General features: G+C 44.2%; 1 protein-coding gene across 1 annotated transcript in view; it reads right to left on the bottom strand.

Moving 5' to 3' along the window:
- Nucleotides 1–13,355, bottom strand: part of ALDH16A1 (aldehyde dehydrogenase 16 family member A1) — an 818,106-nt gene that overhangs the window by 355,037 nt on the left and 449,714 nt on the right. The window contains exon 6 of the mRNA XM_044059239.1: nucleotides 12,379–12,477. Coding sequence (XP_043915174.1) covers nucleotides 12,379–12,477 — 99 coding nt within the window. The remainder of the gene's footprint in view (nucleotides 1–12,378; nucleotides 12,478–13,355) is intronic.

The following is a 13,355-nucleotide window of genomic DNA, read 5'->3' as shown; positions in this document are numbered from 1 at the left end:
ACCAAAGGGCAGGGCCCGGAATTGAAAATGACTGGCTCCCAGCCGGAAGTGTAAATGTTTCCTGGAAACCTTGTTTATCTTGATGTGATAATAGGCATCCTTGAGATCGAGGGAGCACATCCATACTCCTTTTTCCAGCAATGGGAAAATGGATTGTAAAATGACCATTCGGAACTTGGACTTCTTTACAAAACGGTTTAGACGGCTGAGATCCAGAATGGGTCTCAAGTCCCCTGTTCTTTTGGGCACCAAAAATAACCTTGAGTAAGTTCCTAATCCGATCTGGTCTGCGGGGACAAGTTGGATGACTCCTTTTTCTAGCAGCTTTGAGACCTCTACTGCTGCCTGATCCCGTTGACTGGGTGGAACGTCCGGGATTTTTCTTGACGGCGGGGGGGGGGGGACAAATAAAGGGAATGGTGTAACCTCCGGTGATGATACGAAGCACCCACCATCGATCCTGAGTGATGGACCCCCAGGCCTGAAGATGCTCCGAAAAATTACCCCCGACTGGCTCCGGAGACGCACAGTCAGGTAATCCCTCATGGACGTTGGTAGGAGGAACCACGAAAGGACTCGCAGTCTCCTGTATTGCGGGGGCCTCCACCGCTTCTAGGGTGACGCCTTCCATTAAAATTCCCCCCTCCTCTGCCCCTGGAGGGGGGGTCACTTTGATGGGCAGGGGAAGACTTTTGAGACTTTCTGAACCACATTTTTCCTCCCCTCTGAGCCTTGGGATAAGGTCTAGTGGGAAGCGATAAACGGGCCCCAGCGACAGACAAAGTCTTACCCTCCTGCTCACATCTAGTGAGGGTGTCTTTCACTTTGGGTCCAAAAAGGGAGGACCCATCGAATGGGGCATCCGTGAAAGAAGACTTGAAAGCCTCCGCAAAATGACACAAGCGCATCCAAGCTTGCCTCCTAAGGGCTACGCCCGAACTCGCTGCAATACCCGCCCCCTTGGCTGCATAAGATATGAGCCTCATGGATGAGTTGACAATGGAAGAAAGGGTAGACAGCTGGGTGTTAACAGACTGGGCCAACGCCTCAGGCAAGTTACCCAACAGGGTATCTCCCAACTCCTTTATGAGATCCCTTTGGAGCCGCGTAAAATGACACAAGTAATTCAGCGACCGCAATGTAAAGGTCGCTGAAGACAGGATATTCTTCCCATAACTATCCATACTCCTCGACTCCTTATTAGGAGGATGGATGGAAGTAGAAGCCTCTGCCACGTCCGGCTGGGTGGCAGATGCCACCACCATAGCATCCACAGGTACTCCCTTGTTCAAAAATTATTTTCCAGGAGGCGCAGATAAGAACTTGTTGGGGCGGCTAGGAACTGGCTCCACAGAGTCAGGGTGTTCCCACACCCTTCGACAAATAAGATCCAATAATTCATCGAAGGGTGGAGACACCCAGGAGGCGGAAGGCTGGGCTCCGAAGGCCTTGAGGAAGACCGACTCCTCCTCAGAAGAGTTTTTGGATGGCCAGTCGCCCCACTGTCTCAAGATCTCCAGGATATCGGAGAACGAGACATCATCAGAGGATGACTTCGGGGACCCTTCTGCATCATCGAGGTTGGTGTCTGAGGTGACAGACTCATCTGGGGAGTCTACGTGCTTCCTCTTACACAACTTCTTCCTGGGAGGCTCTTCAGGCACAGACTCTGAAGGGCCCGCAGAAAGTAGGGGACCACATATGGATTTATCCTCAGACCTAGGAGTCCCGCTGTCCAGAGATAAGGGGGCACCAGAAGCTCTAGTCGCAGCGTCTAGGGAAGGAGTTGCTGATTCAGGTGAAGTCACTATGGACTTGGCCAGTGTGCTCCTCATAGCCTCAAAGGCAGGTCCACCAGAATCGGACGAAAAACCCACCTCCGAGACCATAACCGGAGTCGGGGTACCCCTAGCCGAAGCACCAAGGGGAAGACTCGGAGCCGCAGTCTGAAGCCCCGATGTATCCCCCTCGGGTTTGACTGAGGACACCCGAGTACCGAAACCTGTAGAAGGAATGGAAAAGGTTGGAGCCGATGTCAGATCTGAAAGACTAGCAGGAGGTTTCGGAGCCAACCCAGGGACTTCACTCAATTCAGCAGACTCCGGTTCTGACGACACCGAGGTTGTCAGAGGAGGAAGAAACGGAGCCGATATAGTAGCTGGCTCCGGAGCCGACTGGGCTGGAGCCGAAAATAATTTAGTTAACACTGGCGACTGGAGGAGCCTCTGGACCACCCTATCAACATCCGAATCCGAGAGCCTGGAGGACTTGGAGGAGACAGACGGGGGTCGAGAAACCTTCTCTGTTGGAACCGAGACAAGACTGGGGGAACGGCTCTGAATCGGCTCCAAAAGGATCGGAGCCGAAGTAGGCTCAAGAACCACTGCAACCTCTTTCGGCGCTGACGACCGTGGAGTCGAAGAAGCCGACCCCGCAACAGACAATACTTCCTGCGGCTCCGAGACCAGTGGAGCCGAGGAAGGAGACATAGCCTTGGACAGTGTTTCCTGCGGCTCCGAGACCAGTGGAGCCGAGGAAGGAGATGTAGTTTTAGACCTTTTCTCCGGAGGCTCCGATGAACTAGTCGGAGCCGGAGACTTCATTTAGACTTGGACCTGGATTTCTCAGAGGGAGGAGAAGACGCCAAAGTTTCCTCAAAGGAGGGTTTAATCAAACCCTTGAGGATAAGTTTATTTTTTCTCTCCTGTAAAACCCTGGCAGAGAAAGCATGACACACTCTGCAGGATTCCTGCAAGTGTATGGCACCGAGACAATATACACAGATGGCATGGCCATCAGTCAGCGACATCTTATATGCACATTTGGCGCATTTTTTAAAGCCAGATGGCTTATGCTCTTTTGGTTCCTTGCCCGACATAAGGAACACAATCCACAAGCAGCTACAATATTTTGAATTTACACAATAAATCACACGAAGCACACTCAGCAACACAAGGTAGGGAGGGAGGAAAGGGCTCTACCTTAAACGCCCAAACACTAACAACACAAGATAGGGCAAAGGCCCTCTAACTTAAACGGGCCTAGCCCACCAAACAGAAGGATTAACCAACAACAAACGCAATCAGTCACAACAATGGATACAACAGACAACGTAGCTATTAGAATAGCTTTTTTTTGGTATAATAAACTCGAAGCTATAAGTTCAAAAACAAAAGAGAGGGTACTTAGTCACAGCCAAGTCGAGACCACGTCGTTACTCTAGGAGCGGCAAACGAGATCTAGGGGTTTGGGCGTGATGCATCCTGGGATACAGGGTTAGCCCAGCCAATGAGAGACTTTGTGCTAGTTACAGTGGCCGAGTCGGAGCCGACTCTCGGCTCCAAGCCCGTCAGTAATGAATGTAGGCGAGATAGGATCACATTACATCTATAGTTCAATATCTAATGCAGTCTTTTCACATTTAAGACAACAAGCCTGTGGCTTATATTAAGATTTACAAATGACAAAATTTTATCTGGCTAGACTGGCAGCCCCTATCTTCACACTGTTGTATCTTGTCAAATGGAAGAAAACATCTTCCTAGGGATGAGTCTATAAGACATCCCAGAAAAAGTAGACAGTGGTAAGGAATGACAGAGAATTTCTGCAAATTCAGTTGAAACTCCAAACTGATCTGGAATTCTATGATCCATGTCACATAATCCTGACAACAGCAAAAAGTCTCTGCAAATGTAAGAAATTATCCAAATAAAAAAAGATGTGGATGCCTTGAAGCCTGCAGTGAGCAGTCACTGGTGCCGGGCACTCTGCAAATACCCTTGGCGCAGTGAACAGACCAAAGGGTAAGATAGAGAACTGATAATGGGAGCCAGACACAGAAAATCTTCAAAAAAAAAAAGAAAAAACACTTGAATTCCTTGCAAATAGGAAGGCGATGATAAGCAATTTCAAGTCCAATGCTACAATGAAACCGTTGTAGGGTATGACAGACAATGTTCAAAGAGATAACATTCTGAATTTTGAAATCTTTGCAAAAAAGAGGAGAAAGGAGACATCTACGACTGCTCTCCAAGCTCCTTCTTTCTTTAGTACCAGAAAAATCCTTAAACCTTTGCCCATCTGAGTTAAGGGCACAAATCCTATTACTCCAAGAGCTAACATTTGCTCAAAAATAGAAGGAAACAGGCACATTTGGTTTACAGGAAAAAGATGACTCCCCTGAAAAGGAGGAAGGAATTCCCACTGCCATCTGTACCCCTGCTGGAAAATACTTGAACCCACTTGTCTGAGACAACCTGATGCCACTGTGGAAGATAGAGGCCTAGAATGCATGAGAGATTGAAAGGATTGCTAGGATAGAAAAGGGGAGGGGGGTAGAAGACACAAATTGTCATTCAAACTTTTTGGACTGTCTGATTCTGGGAGGCTCCCCCATTTTTTATTTGTGCCTCCTTGACACTGCTTTTTGAAATTTTGCTTTCTGAAACTTTGCTGACACTTCATACCCTGGTTCCTGGAAAAGGATCCTGAGAAGGATGGAAAGTTTTTACTTAACTTAGAAAAGTAGAGTTAAACATTCTGAGTGGCCGTTTGAAACAGTTCCCCACTGTCATTCCACCTTTCAAGGACCTCAGCAGCAGAAGGTCCAAATAAAACAAGTTTGTCCAGGTGAGAATTCAAAATCTCACTTTCTGGAAGGTTCTGAGCTAGCAGTAGATCTAGAAACAGTATCAGCAGGGGTCACAGGAACACTTAAAAGATTGTTTGGTTACCTGAGAAGCAGACACAATTAAGGAATTTAAACAGTTATTTTAACCTCAAAAGATAAGAAGCCAGAAAAAAAATTAACATGTGAGCCTGGCAGTTCAAAATTCTGAAAATTAAAGTTACAGAAGAGTAAATATTATGCCTGAATCTGAGAAAAACTTTCCCATCTTTGTCAAAGTGGATGGGGTTATCATTCACAGTATGTTTAACAGTAGAAGACTTAGATGAATATATCACCGCAGGATCTGATTTGGGATTAGAAAAAAAGAAGTTATGTACTCACCATAACGCTCCATGTGAGTTGTTCATCTCGCCTTCATTCTTTACTGATGGGTTCAGAGCCGATCCTCGGCTCCGACTCGGCCAACTGCAAAAACTCAAGGTCTTCAACCAGCTCGAGGACAACTCCCTATCCCATGATGCACCCGGATCTTCCCTCAGATATTGTTTGCTGTGTGACTACTTAGTAGTATAAATACGCCACTCAGAGAGTTGGATAAGAGACAAAGCACTCTATATGGACCTCAAGTAGACTGGATGGGGTTTGGAGGGTGGGACATAAGAATGAAGGCAAGATGAACAACTCACATGGAACATTATGTGAAGTTGTTCCACCACGCCGCTCATTCTTTACTGATGGGTAGCGTCCCAAGCACCGTTTTCATGGGTGGCTCATGGGAGTATATTCCTCAGAACTCTGGAACCAAAGGAGGTCCTGTCCCTGGAGGCCTTGTCTACTTTGGAATGAGTGATAAAGGTATGAGGTGTTGACCAGGTAGCTGCTGCACAAACAGAGTCTAATGGCAACCTCGCAGAAAAAGCTAATGAGGTTGAAACAGCTCTAGTAGAGTGGGCCTTTACTTTTTGCTGCAAGGGGGTATTTTGTGAATTATAAATGAAGGAAATGCAATCTGATAGCAATCTTGACAAGGTTACTTTTGTCACTGAGGCATCCTTCTTTGACTCTGAAAAGGAAACAAAAAGTTGATCCGTTGACCTGAATTGTTTCATTCTGTCTAGGTAAAATCATTGTTGTTTATGAACATCAAGTTTGTGCAGCATGTGTTCCATCCTATTTGTGTATTGGGGAAAGAAAACTGGCAACTCAATAGGCTGGTTATGATTTGCCTCTGAACAAACTTTTGGTAAAAAGGATGGATTAGATTAGTTCTGGGCGAAACTCTGTCATGGAAAATCAGATAAGTAGGTCTGATGGTTAAGGCTTGCAGCGAAATCTGTTGAGCAGAAGTAATGGCTATCAGAAAAAATAGTCTTCCATGGAAGTAATTTCAAAATCAGGATGAGGCTGGTTAGAAAGGAGGTAGTATGATTCTGGACAGAACAAAATTTAGATTCCATGGCATGACTGGAGCTCTGATTGAGGCCTCAAATGAATTGCAACTTTAAGAAAGGCTTTAGCAAGATGATGCGACATGATATTAGAGCCTTGAAAACCAAAACTAAAGTTTGATATTGCTGCTAATTGAACTCCAATGGTAGGTGCAGCCTCTCCTTCATCGTAAAGTTTAGTTAGGAATTCCAATATAGATGGGATCGGAGTTAAATATAGATCAACATCATTCTGAGAAGCCCATAAAGAAAATCTCTTCCATTTGCTAAAATATACCTTTTTGGTAGATGATTTATGAGAGGATGTTATAATATGTTGGGCCTCAGTTGAGAGGTTGTAAATCCTGGCTATTGTGGGAATTGGAGCAGCCAGGCTGTCAGCTTTAGGGAATGAAGGGAAGGGTGAAGAGCCCCCGATGAATGGGTCAACAGATCCAGAACTGGGTCCAGGATCCAGGGTTCTTCCAAAACATGAGGCTGGAGGAAGGGAAACCAAATTTGCCGAGGCCAGTAAGGGGCTATTAATATCACGGTCCTTCCCAGAAGTTTGGCTTTCTGTAATACCTTGGGAATTAGAGGGAAGGGAGGAAACACATAAAGGAGACCCAGGGGCCAATTGTGCATCAGTGCATCCCTTGGGCCTTCCCCTGGTTGGGGGATTAGGGTAAAGTAGCTGCTGCATTTCGTGTTTGTTAGGGTGGCAAAGAGATCGCAGCAAGGCTGGCCCGACCTGCAGAAAATCCTTTCTGCTACTTGTTGCTTCAGGGACCACTCGTGCGGCAGTAAGATTGCCCTGCTCAGCTTGTCTGCTATCACATTGGATTTCCCCGGGATGTGTGTTGCTAACAGAAAGCGCTGGGAGGAGACTGCCCACTGTCATACTCTCATGACCTCTCGACACAGGGGGTAAGATTTGGTTCCTCCCTGTTTGTTGATGTACCGGACTACAGACATGTTGTCCGTCTGAATAGCAATTGTTCCCAGAGGTAGAGAGTCTTGAAAGGACTGCAACGCTAGAAGTATCGCTCTCATCTCCAGGACATTTATATGCAGATGAGCCTCGTGTTTCTTCCATGTGCCTTGGGCTGTTCTTCTCTGAAAATGCCCCCCCTCACCCAATCAAGGAAGCGTCCGTGGTCACCTTGGCTATGGGATTGGGTAGAACAAATGGACGTCCCTGAGATACATGCTGAGATGTCATCCACCATTGAAGGTCCTTCTTGCATGCATTCGTTATGACAATTTGATGTGATATTGGAAGATCCTGAAAGGACCATTGAGAGAATAGGAGCCATTGTAGAATTTGCATATGCATTCGTGCGAGGGGAATGGCAATGACTGCTGCTGCCATCGATCCTAGCAATTTGAGAATCATTGAGACTGGGGCTTTTTTTCTCGGAAGCAGGTCTGATACTTGTTCTCGTAAGAGAGAAATTCTTTCTGGAGGTAGACAATGTCGTAGAAACTGCGTTTAGTTTTGCTCCTATGAAGACAGTCTGTTGTGATGGCGATAAGGCAGATTTTTCTGAGTTGAAGGTAATCCCCAATTGATTGCATAGGTGTAAGGTTGTGTCCCTCGCTTGAATGAGTTGATGCTTGGTGGTGGCAGTGAGGAGCCAGTCATCTAGATAAGAAAACACCAGGAATCTCAACCGTCTCAGGTGAGCGGTGACTACTGCCATACATTTGGTGAACACTCTGGGGGCTGTAGTGAGACCAAAGGGCAGAGAGCGAAATTGATAATGGCTGGCTCCCCGCCAGAAGTGTAGGTGATCCCTGGATGGTCTGTCCATTTTTATGTGGTAGAATGTATCCTGAAGATCTAGAGAGCACATCCAATTGTATTTTCCCAGAAAGGGAAGTATTGACTGAAGTGTGACCATCTGGAATTTCATCTTTTTCACTGACTTGCTTAGTCTGCTTAGGTCCAGAATAGGTCTCCAGTCCCCTGTATTCTTTGGAACTAAAAAGAACCTTGAGTAAGTTCTGGATCCTCTTTGGTCTGCTGGGACTGGCTGGATGACTCTTTTGTCCAGCAACCTTTGGACCTCTAAGTCTGCTAGGTCCCTGTGACTGGTTGGAACGTCTGGGATTTTCTTTACTAGAGGGGGTGGGGTGACAAAGGAAATAGAGTATCCTCTGGATATTATGCTTTGCACCCAGCTGTCTTTTGTTATTTTTAGCCAGGCGTCTAGGTACAAAGATAGGTATCCCCCGACTGCCTCCACAGATGGACAGTCAGGCCTCCTCTCAGGAGCGCTGATAGGGCTTGCCAAAGAACTGCTCTCTGTCGCCCTGGTTCTGCAGACCCCACTGCTGCGTGGGCAGCATCTCCATTATTACCCCCTCCTCCGCCTCTAGAGGGGGTATCAGCACGAGTGTTTTGGAAAGATCCTTGAGACTTACGGAACCATATCTTTCCACCTCCCCTCCCTTTGGGGTAGGGTCTGTTCGGGGTAGAAAAACATACACTGATGGCAGACAAGGTCTTTACATCTTTCTCACTCCAAAAAGGGATGAAATGTCAAAGGGGGTGTTAATGAAGGAAGACTTAAAGGGTTCCGCAAGGGAACATAAGCACATCCAGGAATATCTCCTGAGAGCGATTCCTGTACCCACTGCCCTGCTCGTACCATCAGCTGCATAAGACAACAGACGCATGGAAGAGTTCTGCAGCGGCAAACGAGATCTGAAGGAAGATCAAGGTGCATCATGGGATAGGTAGTTGGCCTCGAGCTGGTTGAAGACCTTGAGCTTTTGCAGTTGGCAGAGTCAGAGCTGAGGATCAGGTCCGAACCCATCAGTAAAGAATGAACGGCAAGAAAGAACAACTTCACATCAAGAATTTATATGTCTGAGGTAATTTGTATAACCTGTTAAGACTTTTGAAGGGCAAGAGGGTGACTGTCTCACATACTGTAAGCTGTAAACAAAACATCCTCTAAGGCAAACACAACACATGAGGAACAGCAGCAGGTTTATGGAATTCCACTTATAACAAATCATGACACTTGCTAGGACATGGGGATTGCATTTTTTTCACACTGAAATAAATCTGTCATTTTGTTAATAGTATTAGAAAAAGATAAGGCTTTTGGAGGACAATCCGAAGAAAAATTTCATCAGAATCAGTATCTTCAGCTTGAGGAGAATTAACTGAAGAATCCCATTCCCTTCCCACCCTGCTCGTCAGACTGAAAATCATTCTCAACATGTAAGCAAATTTTTTTTTTTCTATTGGAGGACAGAAAAGAACCAGGATTTAAAACATTAAATGCAAAGTGTAATCCCTTAGCAAATCTTTACAAATTTTCCCTGTCCATAGATAAGGAAACAGGAGAAGTATTTTTAAGTGTCTGCTTTTTCTTCTTGTTGAGAGATTCCCTGGAAAGTGACTGACCCATAACAGCAACACTAGTCCATGAATTAGGCACTTTTCCCAATAAATGAGCAATAAACCTTCATCTGCTCCTTCCCTCCAGCCTGCAAAGAGTGGTTCTCCCATGCCTAATAAGGATAACCTTACAACTGTACAGGATGTGCCAGTGTCCTGGTCCTTACTGGCTTGCCTAGGAGCTACACCAGAGGAGCCAAAAGTAAAAGACAGATGGTCCATGGAACAACTACTGACCAAAACACAGTGACCCACCAGCAGTTGAGGCATTGATGGAGCCAGCCAATGACTTTCTAATAAATTTATTTTTCTATCAAACCGGGAAAACAAGAACTGCAGAGACCACAACTGTTCCATGTTCAAGCTGGGAAGGAGACCTCACAAGCAGGCAACCTCCTAGCAGGAAAATTATAGTTCTGAGATAACATTTTCCTTGAGAGTCACAAAAAGCACCAAATCCTGCCCCAAACACAGTTACTCTACACAAAACATAAAATATATCAATCAAAAATAGATCTTTACAAAACATCACATATGTAAAAATCCCTTCAGTAATATAACAGTACCATAAAAAACATTTCTGAGCATAAAAGTAATTTCACAGAAAAACTCACTTTTTTACATAAAAATTATGTAATGGAAGGTTTTCATCAGAATAGGACTTATCTGCCCAATCTTTACAGGATCGCTAGCCAACCATCAGTTCCACAAGCCAGCAGAGGCAAAGTACTTACAGCAAGAAAGCTCTGAAGCTTTATGGCACCCCAAATGCTTTTTATATGCTTGAGCCACTGGCTGTTTAACTTCGGTTATGGTGCTCTAAAGTTCTGAAAGCTGGCCATTGGTTATACCCTTGGCAAGTATATAACCCTTATAGCTTAGGCTGCTACAACAGTGATCTAAATGATGAATACATGTGAAGATTTTGTATCTTATGAGTGGCCAGCTTAGCAGTCTAGAAGTTACTAGTTTTTGGCCCTGACCTTGCCCCAGGTGACCTAGTTTTTGGGAAGCCAGCTAAGAAGGGATGAGAATATGTGGTTGATGTTAAGTCATTCATCTTGGGAGGAACCAGTTGGTAGAGTCCCACACCAAGAGCTACACCTCAGGGAAGGCCCAGGATTGAAGTATCTGCAACTAAGGACTGTACAGGTATGAATCCACTACGATGTATTCACACTCTAACAGACAATAGTTTATCAGAATCACACATTAAAAAACATGCCAACACCCACAGGAAAACAACAGCAATCTCCAGCTCTCATCTCACTCTCTGGCTGTCCAGCAGACTGCACAATTATGCAGGAAGGAAAGGTCCAGTAAGGGACAGGTACATGAGGTCCGGTAGGGGACAAGGAATGGAGGCCAAAAAGATAAAAAATGATTTTACCACAGCTAGCTCCGGTCATTTAGCATGAGCATGTTATCCAATAAATTTCAAAGGGGATAGCTTATTTCTCCCATAAAAAGGTCAGGATGAAAAAGCAAATCCTATAGAATGAAGACATGGAGCTTTTACTGCAACAAAGGGCTTCTGGAGTTCAGTTAGCGGTTCTGGCACTGGAGGCATCAAGTAGGGAGGGGTGAATTGAAGGGCCCTCTCCTGACTGCTTCTCCGGTGGGATGGGAAGGGTTATCCACATTTCAGAGCACATGAAGCTGGTGTGATTTCTGTAGTAGAGACTGGGGAAACCAAAACTCATGCTTCATGGTGAGGCAAAACTGTTTGAAGTACACTGCATAACTCCCCCAAGAGCTTGGCCAACTGTCTGGATCTTAAACCAGAGACAAGAGGACAATGGAGACCATAAGACATCAAAGAGAATTAGTTTCTGTACAGCCCTTTTGCAACATCATTACCAAAAAAGGAAAATCGGAGACAGAATGACAACTTTGCAGGTCATCTGAATTTAATGACAATTTCTTCAGGACTGGGTTAGTAATTACTAATTATAATGATCATACAGTTAAGTAAACTGTTTGGTTTCATATCCTTTACTATGTCAGTTTTAATGTACTTAGCTTTCTTTGAAGTCCTGTCTAAAGGTTTTTTATTTTTGTTTCTATGCATGAATCATTTATATATTACTTATCACATTTTGTTGACACTTAGTTCCTCTATTCAGACAATACACACAGAATGTCCTGGAATGAAAACTATAACAATACAGCCCTGATGAAAACATATTTTATTTGTTGAGCAGTTAATCATTATATGCAGGAGATCTTTGTGATGCAGGAGGAAACTACATACAGTAACCAGAGAAAACCCACAGGGACATGCGGAGCACATGTAAACTCAATCCAGACACCATCTGGAAGCCAGAAGTGAACTCCAGACTTTTACAGTGATAAACATTACTAATACTGCTAACCAACGTACTCACAATACCACTCAAATGTTGGACATTACTGATAATGATAACAGGAATTCTATGGTGTAGTACTAGATCACTGTATTATTCAACAAGGGTCTCAGGTGAGTTAAAAAGGGAACAGTCTGCTGAGGTGGGTATGTGGCAAGATTACTGTAAGATATAAATCCAGATTGCTGGTATGTTAGAATAGGGAACATCTATTGCTAGTATTAAAAATACTCAAGATGGAATCAAAAACAGATATGCTCCCTCCAGACCTGCATCATCCCGTTAGGAAAGGTGGACAGACAAGAATGCAGCCAAATTTTGGATTTCAGTGAAACACTGATACAGCACATAGCTTGTCTTCTTACTCAGTTAAAAATACAGCTTAAGTTTTAACCAAACATTCAGAATTGCACTGAGCTTTAAATCTAAATACTTTACAAACAGAAATAAATGAAACATATAAAACACTAGCAGACAACAATAACCACAAAATACTAAGTATGTATTACAGCAAAGCCCTTAAATGTAATGTTTTACTACCTCCTCTGTGACACAGCGGGAGACTGTATTCGCACCAGTGATCAGAGTTGGTGGGTAGAACAATCCTTTCTTTGGAATAGCATCACAGACCTGGTAAACCTGAGGAGAAAGAAAAACAAACAGGTAAATACATATAAAAAATTTCATGATGCTTACTAAGCGAATCAACACAAAAAAAGTTTGTGTCTGCAGACATAACTGACTCCATGACGGTAAAAGGTTCATAAGAGCTTCACCAAGATTTTCTACGTTTTGGTTCTAAACCATGCATTCGACACAACTGTTCACAGTATTTGTGACCTTTGCAGTTGCTCGTGTTGAAACCATCAAAACACACCTATAACCTAGCAAGCTCAATATACATCTCTCGCATAAAACAGTATTGTAACATGCAAGTTTGATTCTATGTCACAAATTCTAACCTGAATGAAACTAGCAGTTTGCAGTGGAATTAAAATCCTGCCCCCCCCCACCTCCCTACAACAGACTTTGCCCATTGAATCTTTTTATGTAAGATAATTAACACCAAGTTTACTGCACAGCAATGGCAGGGTAGTTTCCCTGCAATAGCCTCCTTCAAAAACAGAAATGAACACTGAAGCGCCCGTTACATCTTGCATATACTACCTACTAGTTGAATTTCCTACATCATAAATCTGACATCAAATCTCAATATTCACAATACAGAGATTCATTTGGCAGTTACTTTATACACAAAAGACATTTTAAATGGCCTTTTATCAGAAGTGTCATACCCAAAATTAGAGGTCCTGCAGCTCCAAAACAAAGTGTTGCTTCAACGCAAACAAACCCAATATGAAAAGTCAATGGAATAATTTTAAAATACTTCTGAAAGAGAGGCTTCATGCCCTGCACCCCCATATCCCTGCTACTTAGCAGAACTAACTCGGAGATCAATGCACATTAGAGAAGGGGGAGTGCTCCGAGGAATTGTAACCATGGATGTGGTACACACT

Source organism: Protopterus annectens, chromosome 17.part0 (genome assembly GCF_019279795.1).
Source record: "Protopterus annectens isolate FY-2018-M chromosome 17.part0, PAN1.0, whole genome shotgun sequence".
Taxonomy (NCBI): Eukaryota; Metazoa; Chordata; order Ceratodontiformes; family Protopteridae; genus Protopterus; species Protopterus annectens.
Note: the sequence above shows the minus strand (reverse complement) of the source record. Positions and strands in the feature narration are given on the sequence as shown.